General features: G+C 38.6%; 1 protein-coding gene across 5 annotated transcripts in view; it reads right to left on the minus strand.

Annotated features, from left to right (window-relative positions):
- Window positions 1-13,083, minus strand: part of Dlc1 (DLC1 Rho GTPase activating protein) — a 377,111-nt gene that overhangs the window by 202,381 nt on the left and 161,647 nt on the right. For all 5 annotated transcript variants that reach the window (XM_031339550.1, XM_031339549.1, XM_031339553.1 and 2 more), the window contains one exon: window positions 261-294. In XM_031339550.1, the coding sequence (XP_031195410.1) occupies window positions 261-294 (34 nt within the window). The remainder of the gene's footprint in view (window positions 1-260; window positions 295-13,083) is intronic.

A 13,083-nucleotide genomic window follows, 5' to 3' on the forward strand; every position in this document is an offset into this window, starting at 1 on the left:
ACCCCTCATCACATTGGTCAACATCAATCCCACTCCCCCATCGAAAAAATGAAATTGAAATTAATTGTAAGACTACAAGATGGTCTTTGAAACAATACAGGTTGTGTTTTTCTTTGAGAACAACTTATCATTTTGCTAAGGATTTGACAACATTTCCCACAGAAATTGATGAGATTAGTGCATTTTAGATATTACTATTTTAACGTGGAATTTTATTCCAAAATTGGTAGGAGACAAAGCAAACTCAGATGTCAACTCACCGGCCGTTTCCTTTTCTCCAATACATGGAACAGCCTGAAAAAGAAGAGATGCACAAAATTATGACCTTATTAGAAAAAAACTAACATCATTACAAATAATGTATCATAAACATAGTAAAAACTAGATCCAGACAATAGGACAGAAATCAGTCTGATGGAGTAGTCTGTGAAGCCATTAGACCTGGCTATGGGAGTTACATCCTCCAGTCTGTAGTGATGTCCTGGTCTGAAGCTACCATTAGCCTATATTATGCTTAAATGGCATTGGTGACATATTAAACTAACATACTCTCTGACTTGGGTGGATTTCTTTGTCCTATTTTTGGGAGGCCCACAAAGCAAATTATTTGGTTAATGTCTGCATACTTCAAGTCTTTGGCCTTTCTCTACTGTCAGCAAACCCTTGAATGAGCTACCCTGCCTGACTCTTTTTTTAATGGGTGGAAAAAAAATCCCACATACTTGTTAGGGCTGCTGGGAGAACTGAATGTAGTGCCTTCCATGAGGCATATCCCAGGTGTGCTGAAAAGGGCATGCTTGCTCACTTGCTTATTATTACTCTGGGTGGTGACTCCATGGATCAATTTATTGATATGAAAAGTTTAAAAAATTCCATTATTATTTTTATTATTTTAAGCATAAGGGCAGGAAGGAATAAAATGAAATGTTTCAAAAGCTTACAGAACATTCTGTTAACACCATTCTTTGTGGATAGTCAGAACGAATTAAGGAGCCTGAATTTCTAGTTGTCAGTTTAATTGTTCTTATATAAAACAGCACAGATGCATTAAGGTGTGTGTGTGTGTGTGTGTGTGTGTGTGTGTGTGTGTGTATGTGTGCTGCATGTAGAAGAGTGTGTGGGTACTCCTGTATGTGTGCATGCAGATTAGAGAGGCTTTCACAGGCAACACATCCATTGAGATTTCTATATGACAGTCACTGAATACAGACTACCCAATTCTTCTTCTGTCTTTAGGGAATATGGAGGCCAGAAAGGCATGGGTGATTTGTTGTGAGTGTATGTGTGCATGTGAAAGAGAGAGACAGAGAGGCAGAGAAAGACAGAGATAGACAAAGACGCAGAGAGAGAAAGACAGACAGAGAGAAAGACAGGGAGAGACACAGACAGAGAAAGGCACACATACAGAGGCTTCTCTGATGAAGGCTAAGAGATGCACTGATCTGTGAGTGTAGGGATACATCTTTACAAAGTAGTTTGATGCATTTTCCACTCAGCAAAATAATAATAGTAGATTCTCTATGACCTCCTTGGCCAAGTTTTACAGGTTAAAGTATGAATGCCCTCTGGTGAAGTGGGTCTTAAATATAATCAGATAACTGTTGGTCACTTCCATAACATTCATTTTTGTACTGATCGGGATATCATGATCAAAGCTTATAGAATCCATTATTGATGATTTCTCTTCCCCAGCATAATACATAACATCCTCTGGTGCCATGAAAACCAGTCAACAGGGAGGAAGCTTTCAGATCAGTACCAGCTCGATTTCTCCCATGTTGTGTGACAAGAGTGTGTAGTGTCTTCAGCGGAAGGGTTTTAACTTCAAGTTCTGTTGAGTGACTAAGTGTACTAGCAATCGAAGGCTTCCGATTGCTGACAAGGTTGTGGATGAATGTGACAGGCAATTAAAGAATCTTCATGGTACAAGAATCAACTCACATGTAGTGGTTAGTAAGTGTAGGGCATTCTTTAAAACTTCCACCTGTATAAATCCACCTAGTCCTCAGAACTTTCTTATGGTGCGTTACAGATTTTAATAACTTGTTTGCAGTTCAGTGGTCCATTATGGAAGCTAGCCTTTGGCATGTTGGCTTCCATTTTTACTTATCAGAGTATTCTGGCTAACGGGGAAAACATGTCTGTGAAGTTCTGTGCCAAGATATTGACTTCTTATAGCTAAGACAGTTAAAACAGATTAAAATTTTTTCACCAAACTGCAAGCTGACTAGTAACACACAGGTATTTCCCATATTTGATTATAAAGATGTATTCATAACATATAGAACATTTCATAAAATTATAATCATTGAGCTGAATTATAAGACAATATTTTCCTCCTCATATTCCCAGTCCTATATTTCATGTGGCTAACGCTGATTATTTTGGAATCTTACCATGTCCACATGCTGCTTTAATTTACCATCACTCATTTCTATTAAGTAACTGTAGCAGTCATATTACAAAATAGAAAAAAAAAAAAAAGAGAGAGTCAAAGTTTAATGTGCCTGGACAATGATAACGTCTCTGTTCACATTAGACCACATCATAACAACTGGAGAGCTTGCCACTGGCTCACTTTGAGGTCAAATTGTCTCCCTAGAAAATGATCTATGTTTATAAATTGATTAAATTTGGGAAGTTCGCTAGGGCTATAAGGTATTGGAGGAATTAGAAAATGCTGATCCTCAGTATTCAGTAAATTGAAGCTTGATGTTCATTCTTAATTACATGTCTTATGATATCTTAGGTACAAAAATCTAACAATTCTCTTCAGTGTTGAATTCTCAATGTAGTTGACAAAGATACACAAAAAGGTAAAAAAAAAAAATTTCCATGTGATGGATATTGAATGGCAGTGGTCGGCTCTATCACTGGTACAGTGTTAAAAGAAAAGATCAAGTAGCAGATGATTAACATTACCCAGGTGCTGGGCTGAAGAGGTGACTCAGTGGTTAAGAGCACTATTTTATTTATTTTTTTTACAGAGGACCGGTCTTTGATTTCCAGTACTCACTTTGAATAACTGATCTGACTCTCTACTTTTGCACCCTGGGGCACCCACATATGTTACACAACATATGTACACATTAGTAAGAATATAAATAAATCTTACAACAAAAGATTATCCAGGAGGAAATGGAAAGGTTTCAGGCATTGAACCCCAGGGGAGGAGACAATGCTCATGAGATAGTAGCCCTTTGACCCTTGACTTTCTAGAAGGCATGAGGAATATACAGTTAAGACCTTGTTTTAATCTCCCAGAATGTTCTATCTCTGTTTTGGGGATTATCAGAAACTTCTCATGAAAGCTGGCTGTTTGTACTCAAGTGCAAAGTAGGTGTTCATCAAACATTTGTGGAAAGGACACAGCAAATACTTTTGTTTCCTATGCGACAGTTCTCATAGAAAAGCGTGGTTCAGAATTTGTTTGGGACCCTGGTTAATAGCTGCCATATGTTTCATTTGAGCTGCCTCTTCAGGAAGTTATTTAACATTTCTGGCAATAAAGCAATGAAATGGGGCTTTCCTACTGGTCATATGGGTTCGCTGTAACTTCGTATTTTCTTCTCTCTCAATGAAACAAAGGAAAGTCTACTAATAACTTCCAAGTGAGAGGGAAAAAAATCATTCAAATTTTGTTATTCTCCTCTATGATATTCAAATGATAGAAAATCACCATTTCCATGGCTCTGCACCACCCGAGAACCACTCTAAACTAGGCTTTTCTATGAATATATTCTGCTGCTGGCTAATAGCTTCTCCTAGGGAACGGTGCTAGCCTATGTTGGACAATTAAGGTGATTTTACACTTGAAATTGAAAAAAAAAAGCCACTGAAAAGAAAGCTCTTCAGTAAAGGAAGAGGAAACCATTTGCCTTACTGAGCACTTTTAGAGCTGTGTGTGGGAGCTTAGCCAGCTGCTCATGGTTTTGGATGTGAAATAGGCTTAGGAAAGTTTGACATAATTTGTGGAAGTATTACCTATGTCTGTCACATCTTCTGGCTTTCCTGTGAGGACAGTCCTCTGCACTGCTGGGATGAACTCTACCTTTGGGGACTTACAGCAATCACTGTGCTACTGCAGACAGCCGTGTAAGGGAGGCAGGTGGTATCAGAGTGCACTCCTGTCCAATGCTAGCTCAGGATGCCCTTCAGCACAACAATGCCGATGGAAAGATTCTAATTGAACTAGTGTTTTTTTTTTTTCTGGATGATTTTAGATGGGAATGATATAATTTTCCTCTATAATCAATAGATTTTATTAATATGTTTTTGCTTTCAGTTATAAAAACATATTTTTTATTTTTATTTTTGGCTATTTGGAATTAGTACCATACAGTGTCACTAGCAAGAAGGATTTTTTTTTTTATGGCCAAACTCTTCAAAGAAAAGGCAAATAGTCTAGAAGATGCACTTCTGGGCTCTGTGAGAGGGATGGCTGTGAGAGGGATGGCTGTGAGAGGGATGGCTGTGAGAGGGACGGCTGTGAGAGGACGGCTCCTTTATTTCCTTCACATGGAGCTCCCTGCCTGGCAGTTTTTGTTTCCTCTCTGTCTCTGTCTCTCAATCTGTATCTCTGTGTCTCTCTGACTCTGTCTCTCTGCGCATGTGTGTGTATATCTGTGTGTGTGTGTGCGTATGTGTGTGTATGTGTGTGTGTATGTGTATATATATCTGTGTGTGCGCGCATGTGTGTGTATGTGTGTGTAGTTACTCTGTCTCTCCACGGTCATTTGAAATGTTTTCAAATAGTACAGATACTTACATAGAAGTGTCTGGAATATTCTAATTTCTTTTCCAGAGGGAATTTCCTCCATTTCTTTTTTAAAAAGTAGTTAAAGCCATAATGAATTAGTGACTGTGTAATTCATTTTCTTCTTTTTAAAATACATTCTTAACAGCATTTTACAATGAGTAATTATGTCCTTAGAAATGATGGTAAAGTACCCTTCAGAGCTGAAGTGCCTGGCTCAAGAACCCATTGCCAGGAGTAGTAGGAGCTTGGGATGCCCAGCTGACAACAGGGAGAGATTGTATCGTTTTGTGAGCAGCCATGAAAAAAAAAAAAAAAAACATTGAAGAAAAGAAGACTCATGGGAAACGGGCGTGATCCTTCTCTTCTTCATTTAAAATCTTGTTTGAAACCATCCTGGTGTGTAATAACTACTCAATGGTTTCAATTTGCTTTCATTTGAATGAAGAATCTCAATGGAAAGTGGAATTTGATGGGCAATAGGATAGCGTTGATTCCATGTTATGAAGTATTTCTGTAGCCTTTGAGTCATCTTTCAGGAATATATTCTTGGTGGAGAATTTAGCCATCATCAAAGTTCATAATTTTTCTAATATCTCTCTATAAATTGTTTGTTCAATACTTAAAAAAAAAACTTAAAGAAACATCTCAATTCTTTATTTTAACCTCAATTTTCATAGGAAATAAAAAGCATTTATTTGTGGATTTGGGATTTTCTGGCTACATTATTCATAATATATACTCAGTTAAGTGACTACCCATGTTTACCTCTGTTTCAGCTGACCTGATACCTATGGTCTCTGTGTTGTTCTTGAAAAGTATCTCTTGTTTCTTTCTTCATCATGTTGGCTATGAGGATGCTGAGCTCTCAGCATGCTAAGTGGATAGTTCAAGGCTGGAGAGCCTTGGTGGCCACACTGGAACTAGACTTGAACCCACAACACAGCAGTGTCTTCTACACCACAGGGAAACCAACAGTCACTATGGCTTTGCTCCTCCCAGGGCTCTATTCTTTCATTTAACTTACTTTCTTAGCTAGATAATGGTAGAATAGAGAAACTTCACTTTCAGAAAATTATCAACGGCCACCCCCATATATCTTCAATTTGTGAATTCTCCAAAATTATTCTTTTACAGGGTCAATTGCTTTGCATTTTTCAAATCTGATCTATGAAAGTTCACAAACAATACCATAGACTGGAGACTAATTTTGAGACAGATGGCAAGTAATTTATTCTGAGAGCCATTGATTCAGTGGGGACGGTTTTGACTTCTTGATGGATGTTGTCAAGCAGTGGAGTTTTATACTTTTCAGTGTTATGCCTATACCACGTCTATTCGTCCCAGCACCCACAGAACCCCACATTAGATTTTTCTCCTGTTGTAAAAAAGGCCTTGTCTTTTTTAGCCCAAGTCTCAGGTTTTTGTTGCTGCCGGACACCCTTACAGCTGCTGGCCCTACTGAAGGGTTTTAGTCAATGATTCTCCCCACTCTTTTTAGAGCGTCAGCTCTTAAGGACGATGCTCAGCTTTCCTCACTCTCAGGGCCCTAGTTTGGTTAATCAGTTCCAGGTACATGTTAAGTCCTAACCAGCTGGACCTTCTTCTCACTAAGTGTGATGATAATCTGAAAGAAATGGAAGACATGCTGCAAGGGGAAGTGACGTAAGTGAAAATTCAAGGGTTGGCTGAGTCTGAACGCAGAGGCCATATGAGTAAATATTACGATCTTTCTTGTCATAATTAGTTGTTGATATTAACAACTTTCTAGAAATCTCTGAGCTGTTTCCTTATTGGTAACAGTGTAGACATAGAAACTATACCATGAGGCTCTTTGTGGGATTCAATAAAATTATTGCAAGGAAATAGATTATTACAGAGTCCCTGTAAGTGGTTGATTATATTTGTTAATGAGGTAAAAAAAAAAAGAACTATATGTTCGTCAAGAAATAATGGAAAGCAAGATTGTCTGCATCCTTCTCTTCCATTAGATGAACTTATTTCTGCAAATTTATTCCCTCTAACCTTGGAATATTTACAAATATTTTCTGATACTTCGGGGAAAATACTTTTTTCTTAGACAAAGAAAAATAGTCTTACAAAGCCAGGAGTACAGACTAGTGTCCTCAACACACAGCTCTAATGTGCTGTCTTCCCAAAGCTGTCACTACACACGTCTTTTATTTACCTCCTTAGGAGGGAGCAAGCTCTGCTAAGTGGTATAATTCTTCCGATGGAGAGGAGACTCTTAGTTCTCTGCACTTTGGGGGAGTGTGTAAGAGAACCCTGTGCCAAAATATGCAGAATATTTGACTGCTTATGTGACTTTTGCATGCCTCTGAACTGTAGGATACCTTAAGCCACCAGTTACATTTGATAAACATCGCTTTTCTTTTTTATTGTTAAAATGAAATTAAGTAAACAAATTAATGGGTTTCATAGTGACATTTCCATGGATGAAAATATTGTAATATAGTAAATTCCTCTCTCCTTACTTCCCGTTTTCCCCTCCCCTCTCTTTCCCTGTCCCCTTCCTCTTCCCTAATTATCCTTCTTCTACTTTCAAGTCAACATCCTCCTCCCCATACTCCCTCTTCTCCCCTTTCTATCTCTCCTCCCCCACCTCCTCTTTCTTTCTCTGTTTTGATTCTATTTAGCAAAGAAAACATGTGATACTTGTATTTTTGTGTCTGAATTATTTTGTTTATTATAAGATGATCTCTAGTTCTATCAGTTCCCTGAAATTTGACATTTAATTGTTATATGCAGCTAATATTCCATTGTGTGTAGGAGAGGATGGGTGGGTATGGGTATCTATCTAATTTCATTAATCCACTTGTATGTTGATGGATACCAGGTTGATTCTATATATTGGTTATTGTGAACAGTGTTACAATAAATATCAGAGTGCAGGTATCTCTGTTGGATTCTGACTTAGATTCCTCAGGAATGTCAGAGCTGGATCATAAGATAGTCCTGTTTTAGTTTTTATTTTTTTTAAAGAACCCCCATATTGTTTTCCATAGTGGTTGCAGTAGTTTATATGGCCATCAACACTGTGTTAGAACTCTTGTTTCCCCACCTCCTTGTCAGTATTTGCTATTGTTTATGTTCCTGATGATGGCCATTCTGCCTGGGATGAGCTGGGACCTCACTGTAGTTTTGACTTGCATTTTTATGATGGAAATTATTAAACACTTTACCCATAGTTATTGGCCATTTGTACATATTTTTTGGAAATCTCTTTTCATATTATTTGTTGATTTAATGATGGGATTGATGTTATTTTTATCATCTTTTGGGTTCCTTGTATAGTCTAGGTAACAATCCTTAGTTATGGGAATAACTAGTGAAAATTTTCTTACATTTTGTAGTTGTCTCTTCAGTCTTTTGAGGATTGTTTTGTTTGCTGTGCAGAAAGAAGCTTTTTAATTTAATGTAATCTCATTCATAAATTTTTCTTTTCTTTTATTGTTTTTATTTTGAGCTATTGGATTTCTAGCCATGAAACCATTGTCGATGCCTCTATTGTGAAGCATTTTTTTTCCTGTGTGTATTTCCTCCCATCATTTAAATGTCTGTGTCTTAAAGCCTTTAGTCTATTTTGAGTTGAGTTTTGTGTAGGCTGAGAGACAGGAAATTCATTGCACATTTCTACAGGTAGATAAGCAGTTTTCTTATCGTCATTAGTGGAAAACTGGTCTTTTCTTCATTGCAGGTTAGGTTTGGGTGATGACAACTGTGCGCTGTCTCTGAATCTTCCCTTCTGGCCCATTGGTCAGCACAGCTCTCTTATAGCAGTGCCCAACTGTTTTATTAACATGTTTTTGTTAACTTCAGCTTATTTTGAAGTTGGGGATCGTGATGCATCCAGTATTTTCTTTTTGCTGAGGATTGCTTGGGATCTCCAACCAAAGTCTTTTTTGTTTCCAGATGAGTTTTAGAATTTTCAAAAATAATTTTTTGGTGAATGTTGTAAGTGTTCTGGTAGAGATTGTACTTAATGTATAAACTGATTTTAATAATGTAGCCATTTAAAAATGACAATTAATTTTTATTGGAATTTGCCACCTCAAATTTCTCCAAACTAAAATTAATTTGATGTATGATTAATAAATTGCTGATCTACAACAAGCATGATATCACATGCTACATAGGTAATGTTGGTCAGTAGAATGGAAAAGAGGCATATATATTTTTAATACACTAAAGTATGTGTTGATGGTTTAACAGAATTCCGTGCAGTTGCCAGTTTAAAAGTAAAACAGCTGACATTGTGAATTTGCTTTCTTTTTCTTCTTCACTTAATCTCTTAGAAAGCTAAGAGACAAAATATTTTATTCATATCTATCTGGGTCATGTTGATTATGACCAGTTATATTAAAATAAAAGGTTAAATTCACTTCAACAGTCGAGTGCCTGCATAGCTATCCATCTCTCCCCACAAAGTCGTTCTTCCCCTTGGTTCATAGTCTGTAGCTTACAAACTGTTGGTCAAAGCACGGCGCCATCCTATTAGAGCAGCAGAAGAGTGCAGGTGAAAGCTGTTTGAATGAATAACATCCCTAAATTTACTTATGACAAACCCTAACTTTATTCATGGAATTGGAATTTATCTTTATCACACCTTGCTCTGTGTAAGTGAACTCTTGGCTGGGGCCCAGGCATATTTTCGTTGCATTGAGATAGGCTCTGTAAGTACTAAGCACTGGCAAATTTGATTTGAAATATGTGTCTTTTGGGCTCCATCCCTCTGGTACCCATGATGCCAGGATCCATGACGATGCAGATATTCCTTCCTGCAGGCAAAGGGTCTCTAATTTTTATGGTAGGCATGAGGGAACATCACTACTGAAAGTGTAAACTAACGAGATCATTTGGAGTTCTAGAACATTCATTGAAACAACAACAACAACAAAACCAAAACCAAAATATATTGTATGAGAGCTTTCAGAAATGATAAGTAATACCTGAGTAGCTGATGTCTGAAAGTTTTGAGCGATATTAACATTGGTTCTCTTTTTGCTTCCCGGCCACTGTGCCGTGAATACTGCCCGTTAGCCTGATGCAGTTACTAACTTGTCAACAGACCTTCATGCAAACTGAGCATAGAAGAAATCTCTGAAACTGTGAACCAAGTTAATGCTTTTCTTCCTTAACAACAAAACTAAGACCTTTCAAGTTTTTCTGCCCTCTGAGGTTGGATGCTGTATGTCCATGTTATCATTTTGAGGCTGAAGCCTGGATCGATCTATAAAATTGACATTTTTTTCTTTACCATCCAAAGAAGAAAGGTGGGTTCATCTAGAGGGGATCTTGATGTTGAGGACTTTTGGTTATCTCTTATCAACATAACAGCTATTCTAGGGCAAATGTCCCTTAACGTCACGGACCAATTACTCTGACTTTCGAGTGGAGCCTAATCTTCCAATTCTGCGTAGGTCTCTGTTACTCCAGGCTTCCTTTTCTATCTTGTTCTCCCAGGAAGGCTGATTTGGATGGTGGATGGAACCATGTACCCTAGAAGCCTGGGATAATTTTGATTGTTATAGTTTTCTCCTTCAGAATGTTCACTTTTGGTGACACAAGATGCCAATAATTGCATTAAAATAAACCACTGGGGTTTTCCTGTCCACCTTTGATAGTCTTGTGTGTTATCATGTAAGATACAGATGCAGAGAACAAATTTCTCACTTTATTTAATGGGATGTCTAAGATGATAAGACTATAAGACAATACGACTATAACAGTCTCTCCCTATATTATCCAAATTTAATCTTAACAAGAGATCCATCCTCTTCCTCATTCAAGAATAATACGGAGATTAGGTTAGCAAAGAGCATAGGCACAAGTGCTTACAGGTGGCTAAGTCCTGGTTTCAGTTGGTTATAGCACCTCCCGTGATGCTTTGCTATGAGTCACGTGACACACTAGCAAGCGTTAGCTTGCAGTCTGAAAGAGGGCAATGTAAACAAGGTTATGCGAGACGATGGAGTGAACAAGTGTGGAGCTCTGGCTTTGGGGCCTAGAGTGGCAGGTTTCTCTTGCTAGAGGGATCTGATCATTTCTGTCTCTTGCATGGAATGCATTTGCGAGGCTGATGTAATGGCTGAACGGCGTGTTTTTCTTTCTAGTAATTAAAATTAACTCTAACAACTCATTTAACTGTCAGAAGTATTCCAGGTTGGATAATTTATATGCGAACCTTACAGGGTTCACACATATATAAGGGGTGGGGCTGATAACTCCCTTCCTCTCCAAGAGAAGTTAGTGGCACTTACTGATGTTGGGGGAGGGGAAGTTACTTTCCTCAATGGTATAGCTGCTGACAACTTATCCATGCTCAATTCAATAACCCACTACCTGTGCTTAGACAAGGAGTTGTGATTGTACTCAGTGGGGTACAGCGAAGCAAACCAAATAATAAAAGACATGAAAGAAGGAGGGGGGCTTGTTCAGAAGCAGAGCTTTAGGAATAGCAGGAAGGTATGGGTGGTGAGAATGCCCAAAATACATCATATACGTGTATAAAACTGCCAAATAAGAGCAACAAAAGTCTCCTTTTAAGTGAAAAGATGAAAGTTCTCAGATTAAGAAAAAAAATCTCATGTGAGATTTCTAAGATCTTCTGTGAATTGCTTTACTCTGCATGGTCATTGCTGGTCTCACAGTGTCTACTTATAATAATAATAATCAACTAAATAATTTAAGGTGATAAGCTATACGTATATGACAAACATGATAAAAGGAGAGGTCTGTGATCCCGGGATCCATTGGCGGTCTTGGAAGATACTCAGCAAGATCAGCTAGGATGACTCCTGTACAGAAGACGGGTGGATTTCTTAGCCTGTATTAACAAGTGAAAGCGAAAGTTGAGGAAAGTGGAAAAGGTTGGGGAAGGAACACTAGGGAGAGAAGCCATGCAAGAGAGAGTCTGGCTACAGTCGTCAGCCATTCTTTAAAAGACTGAGCCAAATACATCAATGGCAGAGGGAATGGGCAAGATTTATTGACACTGGGTGCTTGCTTTATGCCAGCTACTCTTTAATCCCATCCTTTAACAAAATAAGTTTTGTTAAGTTTGTTCATTGAAAATGTCATTATTGTATAATATGCATTCTGGTTACTCCTGCCCCTTGTGGTGGTTTGAACTAGAAATGTCCTTCCTAGGCTCATATCTGATCACTTGGTCTCCTATTAGTGACACTGTTGGCAAGGCCATGGACTCTTTAGGAGGTAGAGCTACGCTGGAGGAAGTACACCATTGGGACAGACTCAGAGGGGCTACATACAGCCTTAACCATTTCTTCTGCCTTCTCTCCACTTCCAGTATGTGGATGGAAATATGATGATCTTCCTGCCTCTGCCTCAATGGACCTCATAACTCGGACTGTGAGCCAAGCAAGCTCCTCTCCCTTAAGTTCCTTTGGTCATGGCATTTTATTACAGTGACGGAACTGTAACTAATGCATCCCTCCCTCACCAAACATCCCTGCTGTCATGAAGTCCTCCCTCCTTCCTGATAGGTTCCCTCCCCCATTCACACCTTTTTGTTTTCTTTTGTGACTTGCTGAGTTTAACTGGTCCCATCAGTGTCACAGTGAGGTTGGGGCTCTCCTGTAGAGCCTGGTGGGTTCATTAGTGGTTGGTTATAAACTGAAGATAATGCCTCCCCTTCCTCTAGTAACCATTGGCTATAGCATCCCTTAAGCCTCAGTTCTCAGTGGATGAGTGATAGGCCCAGTCTTCTGCAGGCCTATTGCAGGCAGCCACAGCTGTGGTGAGATCACGAGTGTCCTGGCTGGGTCATGCAAAAGACATCATTTTATAGCCTTGCCCATTTTATTAGCATTTACCTTCTTTCTGGGTCCCTTCTATGATATTCTCTGACTCGTAGAGGGAGAGGTATAAGTGTCCTATTTAGGACTGACCCCTTCCTCAGTTGTTATACATTCCCAGCCCTTTCAAGAAGCCATGTACTTCTTTGCTGATATAAATGCCACTCTCAGCACTCATCAGAGAAGGGTTTCTTTGCAACGAGTCACAGTGAATACAGATAGCTGTATTATCTGCCAGTGGTACAGGAAGCTCCGCAGGTGCAGCTTCATCATGTATGCTGGGGAAGGCTTTTTGTTGATGCAGCTGCCTTTGAATCATCCATATTTCTGTATGTAATTCCTTATCAATATTCCTATAAGGAACCCCAGTGAACTCTCTAGTTTACTGAGCTAACCTTGAGTGGATTTTTTTTTAAATATATTGTGAGTTCCTCGTTTTCCATGAATGGATTGTTCACATCTTTTCTTAATTTTTGTCTACACTGCCTC

The sequence above is a fragment of the Mastomys coucha genome, unplaced genomic scaffold, assembly GCF_008632895.1.
Source record: "Mastomys coucha isolate ucsf_1 unplaced genomic scaffold, UCSF_Mcou_1 pScaffold22, whole genome shotgun sequence".
NCBI lineage: Eukaryota > Metazoa > Chordata > Mammalia > Rodentia > Muridae > Mastomys > Mastomys coucha.